At 44.8% G+C, this 17,696-nt stretch overlaps 1 protein-coding gene across 2 annotated transcripts in view; it reads left to right on the top strand.

The window, feature by feature from the left end:
• The window catches only part of KCNH1 (potassium voltage-gated channel subfamily H member 1), a 427,208-nt gene that overhangs the window by 175,580 nt on the left and 233,932 nt on the right, over positions 1 to 17,696 (top strand). For both annotated transcript variants that reach the window (XM_040263098.1, XM_040263099.1), the window contains exon 7: positions 12,287 to 12,716. In XM_040263098.1, the coding sequence (XP_040119032.1) occupies positions 12,287 to 12,716 (430 nt within the window). The remainder of the gene's footprint in view (positions 1 to 12,286; positions 12,717 to 17,696) is intronic.

Raw genomic sequence — 17,696 nt, 5'->3', positions numbered from 1 at the left:
GATAGTGGTTAAAGCTACATTAATGGATGCAGCTTCCCAGAGAAAGGAGTATATTGGGAAGAGAAGAAGACCAAGAACAGTGCCTTGGTTAATCATTAGAAAGAGAGGTATTGAGAGAACCGAGACAGTGGAGTCCATCTCATATGGTGGTGGGAGTGAGGGCTGGAGGATGTTGTGTGCTCAGAGTTTGGGGACAACTAGGAGAACACCTGGCGGCTTTGCTGCCTCAAGTCGTGTGGCAGAGCTGGTCCTGTGAGCGTATCACTGCTGTTGCTGTTGGATGTGGGTTCAAAACGTGCAGTGTTGACCTGACCATCAGTGGATCATGGGTATCAATTCCAGAACTGCTTCTGCTGCCTCTGGGACCTGGGTGATGCTGCCATGCTCTTGCAAAAGGGGCCCTGCCCAGTTCCTCCGTGGGATGCCATCCGGCGACTGGGGTGGGCTCTGATGGGCAGGTTCTCGGTCTTGTGCTCACACATTGGCTGCAGGGGAAGCGCAGAAGGAAGGTTTATGGTGGCGTCAGCTTCGAGGTGGGAGAGGAGGTCTACTTTGTAAGCTGGTGATTCCCTAAACATAGGAAGACAGTGTGGACTCTGTGTGGCCATGAAGAATGTCACATGCCCATTACAGGTGACAAACGCAGAAGGTATGGCAATTAGGAGGTGATTGGTGACCGCTGAGACAGTAGTTTCTGGGTCGAGTGAGTGGACTTTTGAGTACAGTGGGTTGAGAAATGACTAGGAAAGGAGGAATCTGAGTCATTGTGTGTTGATTCTGGTTTCAGGAGAGAAAGAGTGAAGAGGTGTATAGCACTTGAAACAGTAGTATGATTATTCTTTAAGAGAAATGAGTCTATGAAAGGGGGATTTGAAGATGAAAGAAGGGAATAGAGAGAAGGGCAAGTAGGTGAGGCGGTGGGGTTCCTGAATAGGTGAGTTTTGATTCAGTGTGGAAGGATGGTGCTATTGCATATGCTCATGTTTGTGAAGGAATGTGGATGAGATTGACACTAATGACCCCTGCTCTGTTTGTAAATGGGGAGGTGATGTTGGCTGAGAATAAGAAGGCACGGGTCAGGTGGGATCTTGAAAAGAGTAGTGAAGATTTGGAATAGCTGTTGATGGGGAGGAGAGTGGTGTTAGAGGAAAAGGACAGGTCCCAGCTGAGAATGGAGATAGTCGCCCAGTGTCTGCTGTTGAATCTATATGGTGCTGCATTTCATAGGGAAAGTGTGATAGGAAGGCAAGGAGAGAGAGAGATGGTGAGGGTTGTGGGAGGGGGTACTTGAAATGATGTCACAGGGTCTAGTAAAATGGGAAAGGAAGTAAAATCTGGAGAGTTGATGGTTGGGGGAAAAAAAGATGGGGATAGAGATATCAAAGAAAAGCCCAAGAGCAGACTGGATGGGATAAAGGAAAGGACGGGAGGAATGGAAATATGTGTATCCTTGTGTCCAGTGCTGGTGTGTAAGCTTTCAGAGGTGAAGCAGTTCCCAATGATAACCAGGCACAGGATATAGAGAGGAAGTGAGAGTCACTGGAATAGAGAGGCTGGACTGGTGAATGATTTTTTTCCCCTTGAACATTAGGATTCCCTTGGTGATAGCAGGAGATGGGCTGTGGCCAGGTAATGAAGAGGAGGGACTGAGAATTTGATAAATGGGAGAGTAAATGAAAGACGAAGCCCAAGTTCTGGCATATTTGTAAGCATTCAATAGATGTTAACTATCAGTAATCAGATAACAGTAATGGTATTGCTGAAGGGCATGCATTTTTTTTTATGGGGGTGTGGTAGTTTCAGGGGGTCTTTATTAAGTGTTTTTTTGTTTATTTTCTGGTACATGAATCTTAAAGAAGGGGAGCTTCTTTTTCTTTTCTTTTTTTTTTTTGAGTGTCAAACAACTCTTTTTTTTTTTTCTGTTCTATTTTTTTTATTTTTTTTTATTTTTTTTTAAATTAATTTATTTATTTTTAATTTTTACTTTACAATTCTGTATTGGTTTTGGCATAGATTGACATGAATCCACCACAGGTGTACATGCGTTCCCAAACATGAACCCCCCTCCCATCCCCCTCCCCACAACATCTCTCTGGGTCATCCCCGCACGTCAGCCCCAAGCGTGTCATATCCTGCATCAGACATAGACTGGCATTTCGATTCTTACATGTTATTATACATGTTTCAATGCCATTCTCCCAAATCATCACACCCTCTCCCTCTCCCTCTGAGTCCAAAAGTCCGCTATACACATCTGTGTCTTTTTTGCTGTCCTGCATACAGGGTCATCATTGCCATCTTCCTAAATTCTCTTATTTGGAACATGAAGTGTGGAGTTTGAAACTCCCTACTCCAAACTCCAGGATGGGAAAAAGCAAGGTGCTTGTGAGAGCCAGTTTCAACTAAAGCAGGAAGGTGGTGGGGACAATCCATGAAGATGCTGAGGCTGGGAATTTTCTACATATGATGACAGGTTCCCAGATGACTCAGAGACCTTTAGTGAATGAGACCTTTAGCTGGAGGAAGGTGCAGGAGAAGAGTAATGATGGGTAATATGGGGTTGAAAACAATTTAAAAAAATCAAGTGTAACTGCAGAATTCCCTCTGGATGCTGTGTCACCACATAGACTTGGAAGCCTGGGGAAACTTTTCAAGAATGTGAAAGACAGAGTTGTTCTTTTCAATAACACAATGTCATCAGTCTGTGAGAGGGTTACTTTTTGTGTGTATGACAGAAAAAAAAAAAAAAAAAGATGAAAGAGCCCAAAACTGGTGAATTTGGCTAGTTGAGGAAGCAAAGTGGAACTGGAATTAACAGGATGGTTTCTTTAGTCCTGGCAAATAGGCAAAGCTTGCTCGTGCACAAGTGAACCTGATAATTGCCAAATGTCTACTTCAATCTGAGTTGCATCAAAATCGCTACAGCTGAGGTTACTGAGATTGCAGAAGCCTTCCTTCCAGTCATACATGCTGGCCTTCAGTGACGAGGCTTACCAGCCTTTCTCAGTGGCCTTTGGCTGTGTGGATTCAACCTGAAATCCTTGGGTCTTCACAACCTTAAGATTCTGATAAAGAACTCTCTGGAACTATTTGGAATGTGAGGTAGGATTTCTGCTATAAGAAGTCCCGGGGCGGGGGGAGTCCCTGGGGAGATGTGATTGGCTCCTAAATGGTGCTGTCATGTTTTAGCATACTATTTTTTTTTTTTTAAGTTTGGAATATTCTCTCTAGCTAATCCACTGAGCTTCAGGCAAATAAGAAAAAAGAACAAATTAGTAGCTTGAAATGCTTTTAAACAGCTAAAATTCCAGCTGTTAGGGCAATAGGGAGGCAATGCAAAATAGTGTAACAGGCCATCCGTGTGCACACAGGTAACACCCTGAGGAAAGGCTTATTTTATTTTGTTCCAGAGGCTCCTGAAAATAAGAAATTCTCTCATAAGCCAAACTCTTCAATTCAGTTTAGAAAATATTTGAGACCCTCTCTGAGAAGGTGCCGGCTTTAAAGCTTGTATAGATACATTAGTTTTCTAGGGCTGCTGTGACAAATTACCAAGAACTCAATATAGCAGCAATTTATTCTCTCCCAGTTCTGAAGGCTAGAAATCTAAAATCAAGGTGTCAGCAGGGCCATGCTCTTTTTGAGGCTCTAGAAAAGAACCTGTTCTATGCCTTTCTGTTCACTTCTGGTGTTGCCAGTCATCCTTGACATTCCTTGGCTTGAAGACCTATCACTCCAACCTCTGCGTTCATAGTCACGTGAGTCTCTCTGTCTGTCTGATGAGGACACTGCTGCTGCTAAGTCGCTTCAGTCGCGTCCAACTCTGTGTGACCCCATAGATGGCAGCCCACCAGGCTCCCCCATCCCTGGGATTCTCCAGGCAAGAACACTGGAGTGGGTTGCCATTTCCTTCTCCAATGCATGAAAGTGAAAAGTCAAAGTGAAGTCGCTCAGTTGTGTCTGACTCTTAGAGATCCCATGGACTGCAGCCTGCCAGGCTCCTCTGTCCATGGGATTTTCCCTAGTCATACTGGATTCAGGGTCTGCCATTTTCCAATATGACCTTATTTTAGCTAAGTATACCTGGAACGATAGCCCTATTTCCACATAAGGTTACAGTCTGAGGATTCTGGGAAAGACTTGAATTTAGGGAGGAACATTATTGAACCCAGTGTAAGAAGCTTCAAAAATGAGTGACAAGTGGCTTCTATCTTCAGGAAGATGTAGTTCCTGATGTAGCTGGGGAACTGGCTGTAGGAAACTTTAATGCAAAGTGATGGATACAGAATAGTGTGAACACACGGAAGGGTGAGTGGCTGGTTCTGACTTCCGGGGGCTCTGGGAAGGCTGTAGGCTGGAGATTGTGGCAGACCTGAAGGATAACTAGTGTACCAGCTGGAAGAAATTGGGAAACTGGGCCCTCTGGGCTGAGGGACCTGTCTGAGCAGGCTCAGAGATGCAAGCGTGTGTCCAGTGCATGGGATGCTCATGCTGCCTGGAGTGTAGGGCCAGAGGATCGCATGGCCTGTGGGTAGGGCTTGCATGTGATGTGGTGGCCACTGGGGAGGGATGGAGCGGAAGGAGGAAATGCAGGTAGGCACACAGGAAGTATGAAAAGTGACGGAGCCTGGTAGTTCATCTCCGTGAATGCCTGCCACAGAATTAGATCTTCAAGAGGTAGAAGAGGGTTCAAGCAGAGGCTGAAGGACCATTCCTAAGGGAGCTCTAGAGGACACTGCTGGACTCAGAGGTGCTGGACGAGACGACTTCTGTGCTGCTTCTCAGCTCCAAGTTCTGTGACTATTAGGTAGAAATATCTCTTCACTAACTGTATTTCTTGGCAAAACTCTAGTCTTTGCCCTGCTTCATTCCGCATTCCAAGGCCAAAAAAATTTGCCTGTTACTCCAAGTGTTTCTTGACTTCCTACTCTTGCATTCCAGTCCCCTATAATGAAAAGGACATCTTTTTTGGGTGTTAGTTCTAAAAGGTCTTGTAGGTCTTCATGAAACAGTTCAACTTCAGTTTCTTCAGCGTTACTGGTTGGGGCATAGACTTGGATAACTGTGATATTGAATGGTTTGCCTTGGAGACGAACAGAGATCATTCTGTCGTTTTTGAGACTGCATCCAAGTACTGCATTTCAGACTCTTTTGTTGACCACGATGGCTACTCCATTTCTTCTGAGGGATTCCTGCCCGCAGTAGTAGATATAATGGTCATCTGAGTTAAATTCACCCGTTCCAGTCCATTTTAGTTCGCTGATTCCTAGAATGTCAACGTTCACTCTCGCCATCTCCTGTTTGACCACTTCCAATTTGCCTTGATTCGTGGACCTGACATTCCAGGTTCCTATGCAATATTGCTCTTTACAGCATCGGATCTTGCTTCTATCACGTCACATCCACAACTGGGTATTGTTTTTGCTTTGGCTCCATCCCTTCATTCTTTCTGGAGTTACTTCTCCACTGATCTCCAGTAGCATATTGGGCACCTAATGACCTGGGGAGTTCCTCTTTCAGTAGCCTATCATTTTGCCTTTTCATACTGTTCATGGGGTTCTCAAGGCAAGAATACTGAAGTGGTTTGCCATTCCCTTCTCCAGTGGACCACATTCTGTCAGACCTCTCCACCATGACCCGCCCGTCTTGGGTTGCCCCGCAGGCATGGCTTGGTTTCATTGAGTTAGACAAGGCTGTGGTCCTAGTGTGATTAGAATGACTAGTTTTCTGTGAGTACGGTTTCAGTGTGTCTGCCCTCTGATGCCCTCTTGCAACACCTACCATCTTACTTGGGTTTCTCTTACCTTGGGCGTGGGGTATCTTTTCACGGCTGCTCCAGCAAAGCACAGGCGCTGCTTCTTACCTTGGACGAGGGGTATCTCCTTACCGCCGCCGTTCCTGACCTTCAACGTGGGATAGCTCCTCTAGGCCCTCCTGCACCTGCGCAGCCAACGCTCCACGGGTTGCTCCTCCCAGCCGCAGGCGCTGGCCTCAGGCTCAGGGTGGCTTCTAAGGGTCACTAACCCTGGCCTCAGGCACGAGGTGTCTCCTCCGGGCCGCCACTGACCTCGGACGCAGGGTACCTCCTCCCAGGTGCCTCCCCTGACCTTGGACGAGGGGTAGCTCCTCTCGGCCGTTTCTGCGCCGTCGCAGCCTAGCACTCTAGGCCGCTGCCCCTGACCTCGGACGTGGGGTAGCTCCTCTCGGCTGCGCTTAGCGTGCCCGCAGGCTCTCGCAGCCACCTGCGCTTAGTGCACAAGAGAAGACTCTACACATGGACATCACCAGATGGTCAACACTGAAATCAGATTGATTATATTCTTTGCAGCCAAAGATGGAGAAGCACTGTACAGTCAACAAAAACAAGACCAGGATCTGACCGTGGCTCAGATCATGAACTCCTTATTACCAAATTCAGACTCAAATTGAAGAAAGTAGGGAAAACCGCTAGACCATTCAGGTATGACCTAAATCAAATCCCTTATGATTATACAGTAGAAGTGAGAAATAGATTTAAGGGCCTAGATCTGATCGATAGAGTGCCTGATGAACTATGGAATGAGGTTTGTGACATTGTACAGGAGACAGGGATCAGGACCATCCCCATGGAAAAGAAATGCAAAAAGGCAAAATGGCTGTCTGGGGAAGCCTTACAAATAGCTGTGAAAAGAAGAGAGGCGAAAAGCAAAGGAGAAAAAGATATAAATATCTGAATGCAGAGTTCCAAAGAATAGCAGGAAGAGATAAGAAAGCCTTCTTCAGAGATCAATGCAAAGAAATAGAGGAAAAGAACAGAATGGGAAAGACTAGAGATCTCTTCAAGAAAATTAGAGATACCAAGGGAACATTTCATGCAAAGATAGGCTCGATAAAGGACAGAAATGGTATGGACTTAACAGAAGCAGAAGATATTAAGAGGTGGCAAGAATACACAGAAGAACTGTACAAAAAAGATCTTCACGAACCAGATAATCATGATGATGTGATCACTAATCTAGAGCCAGACATCTTGGAATGTGAAGTCAAGTGGGCCTTAGAAAGCATCACTACGAACAAAGCTAGTGGAGGTGATGGAATTCCAGTTGAGCTGTTTCAAATCCTGAAAGATGATGCTGTGAAAGTGCTGCACTCAATATGCCAGCAAATTTGGAAAACTCAGCAGTGGCCACAGGACTGGAAAAGGTCAGTTTCACTCCAATTCCAAAGAAAGGCAATGCCAAAGAATGTTCAAACTACTGCACAGTTGCACTCATCTCACATGCTAGTAAAGTAATGCTCAAAATTCTCCAAGCCAGGCTTCAGCAATACGTGAACCATGAACTCCCTGATGTTCAAGCTGGATTTAGAAAAGGCAGAGGAACCAGAGATCAAATTGCCAACATCTGCTGGATCATGGAAAAAGCAAGAGAGTTCCAGAAAAACATCTATTTCTGCTTTATTGACTATGCCAAAGCCTTTGACTGTGTGGATCACAATAAACTGTGGAAAATTCTGAGGGAGATGGGAATACCAGACCACCTGACCTGCCTCTTGAGAAATCTGTATGCAGATCAGGAAGCAACAGTTAGAACTGGACATGGAACAACAGACTGGTTCCAAATAGGAAAAGGAGTATGTCAAGGCTGTATATTGTCACCCTGCTTATTTAACTTCTATGCAGAGTACATCATGATAAACGCTGGGCAGGAAGAAGCACAAGCTGGAATCAAGATTGCTGGGAGAAATATCAATAACCTCAGATATGCAGATGACACAACCCTTATGGCAGAAAGTGAAGAGGAGCTAAAAAGCCTCTTGATGAAAGTGAAAGTGGAGAGTGAAAAAGTTGGCTTAAAGCTCAACATTCAGAAAACGAAGATCATGGCATCTGGTCCCATCACTTCATGGGAAATAGATGGGGAAACAGTAGAAACAGTGTCAGACTTTATTTTTTTGGGCTCCAAAATCACTGCAGATGGTGACTGCAGCCATGAAATTAAAAGACACTTACTCCTTGGAAGAAAAGTTATGACCAACCTAGATAGTATATTCAAAAGCAGAGACATGACTTTGCCGACTAAGGTCCGTGTAGTCAAGGCTATGGTTTTTCCTGTGGTCATGTATGGATGTGAGAGTTGGACTGTGAAGAAGGCTGAGTGCCGAAGAATTGATGCTTTTGAACTGTGTTGTTGGAGAAGACTCTTGAGAGTCCCTTGGACTGCAAGGAGATCAGTCCTGGGATTTCTTTGAAGGAATGATGCTAAAGCTGAAACTCCAGTACTTTGGCCACCTCATGCGAAGAGTTGACTGATTGGAAAACACTCTGATGCTGGGAGGGATTGGGGGCAGGAGGAGAAGGGGATGACCGAGGATGAGATGGCTGGATGGTATCACGGGCTTGATGGACATGATTCTGAGTGAACTCTGGGAGATGGTGATGGACAGGGAGGCCTGGCGTGCTGCGATTCATGGGGTCACAAAGAGTCGGACACGACTGAGCAACTGAACTGAACTGTATTTTGCCTCTTATTAGTAATCAGGTTTTTGCTTCCTCTTCCCTTTCTTTCTCTTGAGCATCCTCCACATGCCAGCCCCTGAAGACCCAATAGTGAGCAAGAAGACAAAGCACCATTTTCCTCTCTTGCTTGTAGCATTAGCACAAGGAGTACAGAGTCAGTTCCCCATAAATGTTGCTTGGGTTGAACATGAGGGAAAAATGGCAAGGCAATTTTTCCCAGGGTAATGAGTTCTGCTTCGGAGTAGAGCTGCTTTGAAAGACGATTTCAGGAACCTCCTTATGAGGAGGTGGCGAGTAGGTGGCTGCTTACATGTGTTTGATTTCTGAGTCATCAAAAAGGCTTCTTTGCCTCCCAAAATATCTCCTTCATCCAGGCTGTGGGTACTTTTAATTCCACGATTGGAAGCTGATTTCCCTCTGTTAAAATGCAAATACCCTATGGGAAGAGGATATCCATTTACCATCATCAGTCTGTTGCGCCTTAATATGAGGATTTTCTCAACCATTTCTTATGCCAGATTTTTGAGAAAAGCACATGGAGGGAAAGGGGGTCCAGGGGATGAATACTGGACATGGCACAGTAAACTTTGTCCAAGTCAGCAGTTTGGATGAACCGCCTGGCTCTGTAGTCCGTTTTGCCTAGTAAGATCCATTATTATGTATTGGCAGGTGTATGTTGGGCCAAAAATGATTGTTTCTGTTGGGAAATTCATGGTTACAAAACTTTTTTTTTTTTTTTTTTAAGGGCTTCCCAGGTGGTGGTAGTGGTAAAGAATAGTCCCTAGGTCGGGAAGATTCCCTGGAGAAGGGAATGGCTACCCACTCCATTCCCTAGAGAAAGGAATGACTACCCACTCCTCCTCTCCTATGGACAGAGGAGCCTGGCCAGGCTATAGTCCATGGGGTTACAAAGAGTTGGATACGACCAAGCAACTAAAACTTTCAGTTTCACTTTTTTCCACCCATACTTCAGTGAAATAATTTGTGTGGTAACCTGTTTGGTTTTTTTTTGCCAAGGCTGTGCTCCATATGGTTTGTGTGTTCATTTGCCAGAGAAGGCTAATGATAGCCACTGTCACAAATACCCCCAGAGTTTCAGTGGCTTATATAAGAGGTTCCTTTTTTCATTGACATCACAATAGGATTCAAGCTGATTTGGGGGATGCTATATTCCACATAACCTCCAAGGGGCTCAGGCCCCTTCCATGCTGTGTCTACTATCTTCAGTTGTTGTTCAGTTGCTAAGTTGTGTCCAACTCTTTTCGACCCCATGAACTGCAGCAGGCTTCCCCGTCCTTCACTATCTGCTGGAATTTGCTCAGACTCATATCCACTGTGTCTCCAGTGGATACAGCCATCTCATCCTCTCTCACCCCCTTCTCCTCCAGCCCCTTTCCCAGCATTAGGGTCTTTTCCAATGAATCGGCTCCTTGCTTCAGGTAGCTAAAGTATTTATTGGAACTTCAGCATGAGTCCTTCCAGTGAATATTCAGGGTTGATTTCCCTTAGGATTGACTTCTTTGGTCTCCTTGCAGTCCAGGGGACTCTCAAGACTCTTCTCCAGCACCACAATTTGAAAGCATCAATTCTTTGGCACTCAGTCTCCTTAATGGTCCAACTCTCACATTCGTACATGACCAGTGGAAAAACCATAGCTTTGACTAGATAGATATTTGTCAGCAAAGTGATATCACTGCTTTTTAATACGCTGTCTAGGTTTATCATGGGCTTCCCTGGTGAATCAGAGGTTAAAGCGTCTGCCTGCAATGCGGGAGACCTGGGTTCAATCCCTGGGTCAGGAAGATCCCCTGGAGAAGGAAATGTCAACCCACTCCAGTATTCTCACCTGGAGAATCCCCTGGTCGGAGGAGCCTGGTAGGCTACAGTCCACGGGGTTGCAAAGAGTCGGACATGACTGATCGACTTCACTTTCACTTTCTAGGTTTATCATAGCTTTTCTTCCAAGGAGCAAGCATCTTTTAATCTCACGGCTGCAGTCACCGTCCACAGCGATTTGAGCCCAAGAAAATAAAATCTGTCACTGTTTCCACTTTTTACCTATCTGTTTGTCGTGAAGTGATAGGACCAGATACCAGATATCTTAGGTTTTTGAATATTGAGTACCTGACCTCAAAGAAGGCATGCCCTGGGGACGAGAGAACTTGTAGAGAAAGTATTCTTACATTTAGCTCCTTGGCTTGGAAGCGACACTTCTTACACCTCGAATTCCATTGGCTGGACCTGGTTCCAGAGACCTACCCAGATGGAAGGAGGCTGGGAAATGTGGTTAGCTGTGTGTCCAGGAGGAGGCAGCCTTGGTGAGTCTGACACAGACTCACCAGGAAACTTCTACGAGTTTTCCTTCTGTCTGTGACATAACCTGACCCTTGAGTGTTGTCATTAACAGTATGGAGGACCAAAGAGGAAACAGTGAACTGGAACCTGTCCAGTGCTTAGAGTAGCGACAAGTCATTCGCTCTGCCTGGCGAAGGGCCTCATTCTGCAGTTAGATTTTTGCTGTGTAAGGGAGACCAAAGTCTTCATTCAAAGAAATGTCTTTATGATGTTTATTTGCTTTTTAATAGAATTTGGGAAATTTTAATGGAAATCTCCTTTCCTTGTACCTTGGAATCATTTTGGAATGGGATTTTGAGATTTGAATGGTATAGCTTCCGTAATATGTTTCAGCTCCCTTAGGAGATAAGAAAGAGTAAGTTGGCCTATGCAGAAGTTGTATAGCTCTTCCCGTCCACCTCCCACATTGTCTAGACAGGTAAACTGAGAGGTAACTGCATGGTCCAAATTTACACAGCAAGTTAGTGACCTACCTGGGTGGTAGACCCCATTTTAAAGGTTTCTACACTAGTGTTCCTGCCCTACCACAGTGCTATTCCCTAGAGAATTGTTTGGAGAATAGCCCTGTCCCGGTGGGATTTGAAGGAAGAGGCTTTAAGCAGGTGAAATCAGAAGGCTCCTTCTGGTTTTGAGATTGCTTAATTGACTGAGATTAAGTACATTTTGTCTGGCTGTATCCCTGACCTGACTGAAGTGCTGTAAGCTTCCAAGAGTTTGTAACTTTCCTGGGAAAACAGAATCTCAGTTCTTTATTCTTTTCAGTTGTTCCTTTATTTTTATCTTAAAAAATTATTTGTTCTTTAAATATGTAATTGTAAAGGTAACAATTTTTAAATTGTAGAAGTTAAGTAAATATATTCAAGTGTAACAAACATATATACGAAATGTAATAAACATTGCCTGTAATTCTATAATTTGACAGTGTAGCAGTTATCCCTGTTAATGTTTTCTGTGTCTTTCCATGTGTGTTTCCTGACCATTTTTCAATAGGAAATAAATATGCAACTCTAAAAATATTTCATATTACTTAATATGAAATATTACACAACCCTTAATATTGTTTTAAAATGAATAGTATGGAAAAATGCTCATATTTGTATTTGTATACATATATCCAATATAATTAGAATGAAATTCAAATTTTATTTGTCTTATTTTTTATTTTAGCTTTTTATTTGCTTTTTAAAGGATGTAGGAAAAAGCTAATGGAAATCTCCCTTCTGTATATGTTGGAATAAAATTTTTATTGTATCTAAGCATAGTATATATGGGCATTTCTCTATGTCATAACTTATTCTAAAGCAATATTTTAAGGGTTGCATACTCTAGCGTCTCACGGGATACGTGTGCTGAAGGAAGCCTCTTGGGAGGTGGCGGGACGGAGTTGGTGCTCTCTCTATTCTCGGCCCTGACCCTGTGCCCCTTTTCTCCCAGGGCATCAGCAGCCTGTTCAGCTCTCTGAAAGTTGTCCGGCTGCTCCGTCTGGGACGAGTGGCCCGGAAGCTGGACCACTACATTGAGTATGGAGCTGCCGTGCTGGTCCTGCTGGTGTGTGTGTTCGGGCTGGCCGCTCACTGGATGGCCTGCATTTGGTACAGCATCGGGGACTATGAGATCTTCGACGAGGACACCAAGACCATCCGCAACAACAGCTGGCTCTACCAGCTGGCCATGGACATTGGCACACCTTACCAGTTTAACGGGTCCGGCTCAGGGAAGTGGGAAGGGGGTCCCAGCAAGAATTCTGTCTACATCTCCTCGCTGTATTTCACCATGACCAGCCTCACCAGCGTGGGCTTTGGGAACATCGCCCCATCCACAGACATTGAGAAGATCTTTGCTGTGGCCATCATGATGATTGGCTGTAAGTATCACAGTGGCTGGGCAAGGGGTGAGGCATTAAGTATGTCCATCCTTTCAGCTAGCCGGAATAGGGCAATGGCCACAGTGCCGTAGGATTGGGGTGTTACGGCTTAAAATAAGGGAGGGCTTTTTGTTTTTAAAGACTAGCTTTATAGTTTTCCTATTGAACAGTATTGTTTACTGCACAGAAATTCAGAAAATAACAAAAGAGCACAAAGTAGAAACTAATGACTAACCATACATAATTCTGTTTCTTAAAATTGCTGTTAACTTTTGGTGTTTCCCTTAGAGATTTTTGTCTATCCATATCTGAACACACAGATAACACATTTTAATAGTTAAAATGAGATCATGCTATACATTTTGGTATACTTCTTGTTCATAGAACAGTGAATTGTGGAAGTTCTTCCACGGCAATTTAAAAATAGCTCTAGATTGCACAGTTCAGTGTGGTACTAGAGAAAGGATGCATGAAAACAAAATCATTATATCATTAATAATCTTTTGTATTGATTATATCTAGAAATAGTAATGGTTTTGCTAGAGTGGGTTATACTCTTTAATGCGAATCCTAGGAAAATTTTAAATCTTATTTCTATTGAACAGTGCTGAGCTAGATCAATATTTTTGATGTCTGCTTGGTGATTGAGAGATTTTCTAAATCCAAAAGAAAAAAACCTACAGGAATAAACAGCTCTTGTTCAGTTGAGAAGTAATGGGGTTTTGGATTAACTTCACTGGACTGAAAAACAGAAACAACCCTAGTTCTCGAGGAAAGTACACTTGGCCCTCTGTGTCCATGCTTTCTGCATCCTCGCATTCAACCAACCATGGGTTGAAAATATTAAAAAGAGAAACTTCCAGAAAATTCATGAACCTTAAATTTGCCACATACAGGCAATTATTTACATAGCATTTATATTGTACTAGGTACTATAAGTATCTAGGGATCATTTAAAGTATATGGGAGGATGTATGTAGGTTATGGACAAATACTATGCCGTTTTATACAAAGGACTTAAAAATCTGTTGGTTTTCGTATCTTCTAATCAATTGGTCCTAGAACCAATTCCCTATGGACAGGGGTGAAAATGAACCCATGGACTGTAGTCTAACCAGGTTCCTCCGTCCATGGGATTTTCCAGGCAAGAATACTGGAGTGGGTTGCCATTTCCTTCTCCAGGAGATCTTCCCGACCCAGGGATTGAACCCAGGTCTCCCGCATTGTAGGCAGATGCTTCACCATCTGAGCCACCAGGAAGGATCCAAAAGTCACTCAGTCGTGTCCAGCTCTTTGTGACCCCATGGACTACATAGTCCATGGAATTCTCCAGGCCCAAATACTGGAGTGGGGATATTCCTCACCCAGGAATCGAACCAGGGTCTCCTCCTTTGCAGGCGGATTCTTTACCAGCTGAGCTACCAGGGAGGCCCTTAATTTTTAAACGCTTGACCATTGACCATTCTGTAGCTGTTGCCACTATTACCAAGTCTCGAGACAGCCTTGGGTTGTAAACAACAATGAACTCCCCTCACTAAAGGGAGTCTTGGGGAAGATTAGGCCTAACGGGGCTGGGGAAAGCATGTGAGCTTGAGTGGATTGGACTCATTGTGAACCTCCAAATGCACCCTGTTGGTGCTTCCAGGACACACTGTGGGGTGAGAGAGGACAGACCTCCTGTAAAGCATGGGTTTGGATGATAGTCTGGTCACAGGTGATGAAGCTGGGCCCTAGTTCCTGCTGGCAGAAACCCTTCTGCTTGATGTGCTTCCTCGAGGTGGAGTTGACATCTTGGTACACCAACCAGTGAGTTCTAAGACTAGGGAAACTGAGGCTTCAGTTTGTCTGGCTTTGTCCAGCCCATCCATGATCCAGGGACCCCTTGGCAAGTGGATTTTGTTACCCCTTTTGTCCCATTTGCAGCTCGCCTCCTTTTTATTTGCCATCACCTCATCATGTCTGATGTACTCCTTTCCTAAAAGCCCCTCTGCCATACCCAGAGCCCGGCTCTGTGTGTTTACCAAATGTGTCTAAGGCTTAGCTAGTTTGTGGGAAGTTGTGCTGGGGAACTTTTGAGTCCACTCTTTTTTTAAAATGGGTTTTAATAGAGATGATTGCCTGACCACAGGGAGCAGCATTAAGTATCTGTGGGTGGCTAATTGCTTTAGCTTAATTAGAACTCGAGGTGCTTTCTCATGTCGTATAAAAGGATTTAAGATCTTTGCTCTTCTAGAACTATTTCAGCCTTAACATCTCCTAGTTTTCTAGGCAGTGCTTGCAGCATTTTGTGAGCCTTGGGGCACCAGTAAACAACCAGATGCACCGTGCTCCGGGCACAATTTCTGTCTCTTAGGGGGGAGATGAGATGCTCTATCAATCGAAATACTTCATTATATGCATTACAGAAAATTTGCTGAGAGTGGTCAGTTAGGAAATAGGCTCCATTTCATGAGCTCCCTGAAGGCCTTCAAATATGAGGAGACTTCCTTGCAACTTTTTACCTGGAAGAAAAGGTAAGAAAACAGCTCTGGTGGCATATGAGGATAAACCGTTTCTCCAAAGCTATCCTTCTCCAGAGAAAATAATTTCCTGGGTATAGTCTCTAAAGGAAAACCCAAACAATTAGCATCACTTCTTTTCTCTCCCCACCTTTTCAAAGCTTTGTAGTGTTTCCATTTCTTTTTCTTTTTTTAAATGTAATACAGAGGCAGTCACCTCTGCAATATGCCCCAAGTATGATATTTAGGTAGGCAAGTCTGCTTAATTGTTACTTTGTTTCCCAATCACTTGTTGTTTGCCAGGTGCTGTGCTAAATATTCTATATGCAAATCCTCCTGTTTGCAACAACTCTATGCCTTAGAGATTATTAAGTACATCTTGCAAGGAAATGAAAGCTGGGAGAAGCTAACTCCTTTGCCAAGAATGCATGGCTAGTATGTCAGAAAGACAGGATTTGTGTCTGGGACTCTGAATTAAAAGCCCAGCTCTTCCCCCTGTGCCCATCTGCGATGGCGTGGACTGAGAACACAGACCTCATCAGCCTGTCCTCTCTGGCACACCACTCACACTTTGAAAATTCTCTCCATAAACTTGAATAAGCCAGCGATTTCTACAGTGGGAAGTATTTGTACATTTGCCTGTTGTTTTAATGTAAGAACAAGTTTACGGTAGAAACTCGGGGGACCAGGTGCTTCAGACACCAACCATTTTTTCAGCAAACTGTCACTTACAGTTACAGCTGTTCCCCTTTCCATGTGACAAGTCTGACAAATTCTTGTGCTAACAACGTTATCGCCCTCTGTGTAATGCGCTGGTAATTATCCCTGTAAACTCACATTCCAGACAACCTTTGTTCAGGACAGCTGCTGATGTCTTACTCGATCTTGCTTTGCCTGTGTGCACACGTGCGCACTTGCATCCTTACTGCATGGCTCACGGGACTGGATGACCCCGGAATTGGGATCTTGGGTGACAGGGAGCACCGACCATACCCTGCATTTATGCTCCGGGGTCAATGTCTTCCCTCCCCAGCCCCCTTGAACCAGACTAGCTTTCTTCAAGGGGAGTAGAGGGAAATAAAGCCAATGAGCTGTGAAGTACTGGTAACACTGTGATTTTCTCCTTTTTGCTTTGAATTTATATGCATCACTAACATAGTATTTCTTGGTTATTCAGTTGCCACATATTAACCATAATATAGATTATCCAGAAGCCTTCTGTTGCTTTTCCTCTTTGTTCTCTGTCACTGAACATCTTATGGTAACTTAGCTAATTCCCCAGAGGCTGCCAGGAAGCAGGAAAACTAAGTATTTTCAAGTTTGCTCATGTTTCTCAATTCTGACTTAAAAAAATTGCAATAGGAAGAGGAGAAGACTTAGCTAAAATGAGCATTTGTGATCATCTCTGGATGTTGGTGATCTACAGTGTGTCCACCTCCTGGATTTTATGTCTAACTTGTAGGTGTTGACAAGTCAGCCCTGCCCTGATCCCTTTGCCGTCCTTGAACAGGTCTTCAGTGGTCTCCTACAAGGCTCACCCTGTGGGGTGATGGGTGGACCCCTCTTTTACATGTGTAGTTGGCCTGTGTGTTGATGCTGAGAGAAGCACAAGGCCCCTCCGGCCCTCAGGGTGACATTTGGGAGAGGTGGCCTCATTTAGCAGCCACGTACCGAGTGCCTCCCTCGATAGACCTCTGAGGATGGAGGTGTCTCTGTGGGTGGCACTCCCAGGAGTCCGAGGTCTAGGGGGTGGACACTGGGGATTGTGGGCCTGTCGCCCACCAACCAGTGAGTAGGGCCTGCAGATGGAGACTTCACTGTGGGCTGAGCCCTTCTGGGGCTTCTGAGGGACCCCTCAGAGGTGGGATTGTCAGGGATGAGGGGAGAATCCCTTTATCTTGGGGTCTCAGTCTCAGGGGCTTGACTGTGTCTGGGGGCATCTCTTGCAGGGAGAATTTGACGGTGAAGCAGCAGTTCTCGTTTTCTTAATATGGGCTTTGCACTCTTCTGATTCTCTTCTCATACTGTCATTGCTGTCATCCTGTCATTGTAATTAAGCCACATTCATTTCCTGTCTCTCTGATGATGGCAGGGGGTCTAGACATCATACTCCTCCTTCAGACGGCCTCCACTCCCCCAGCCCAGCCCTCGCTGTTCTGTCTCTGCATGTTTCACCCCCTGTCCTCCTCCGCCTCAGCTCCTTAAACCCAGAGCAGAATGTGAGTGCTGAGGGGACTCTTGTGAGCATCTGTTGAGTCCACAGCAGTGCCTCCTAGTTCTGCTAGGCTGGATCTCATCCTGCTCAGGGCTTTAGTCAACCTCTGCCCACTCCCTCCCCCACGTGGGGGCTGAGAGCTCCAAGAGAGTTATTGGACTCAACCATAGCGTTTCCTTACATCACCTTCTTTCTTGGCAGGAAGGGACACTAATAACCTGCTGCTACTGCTGCTGCTAAGTCGTTTCCGTCATGTCTGACTCTTCG

The sequence above is a fragment of the Oryx dammah genome, unplaced genomic scaffold, assembly GCF_014754425.2.
Source record: "Oryx dammah isolate SB20612 unplaced genomic scaffold, SCBI_Odam_1.1 HiC_scaffold_21, whole genome shotgun sequence".
In the NCBI taxonomy this organism is placed as follows: domain Eukaryota; kingdom Metazoa; phylum Chordata; class Mammalia; order Artiodactyla; family Bovidae; genus Oryx; species Oryx dammah.
The sequence above is the reverse complement of the archived record's forward strand: the minus strand, read 5'-3'. Positions and strand labels throughout refer to the sequence as shown.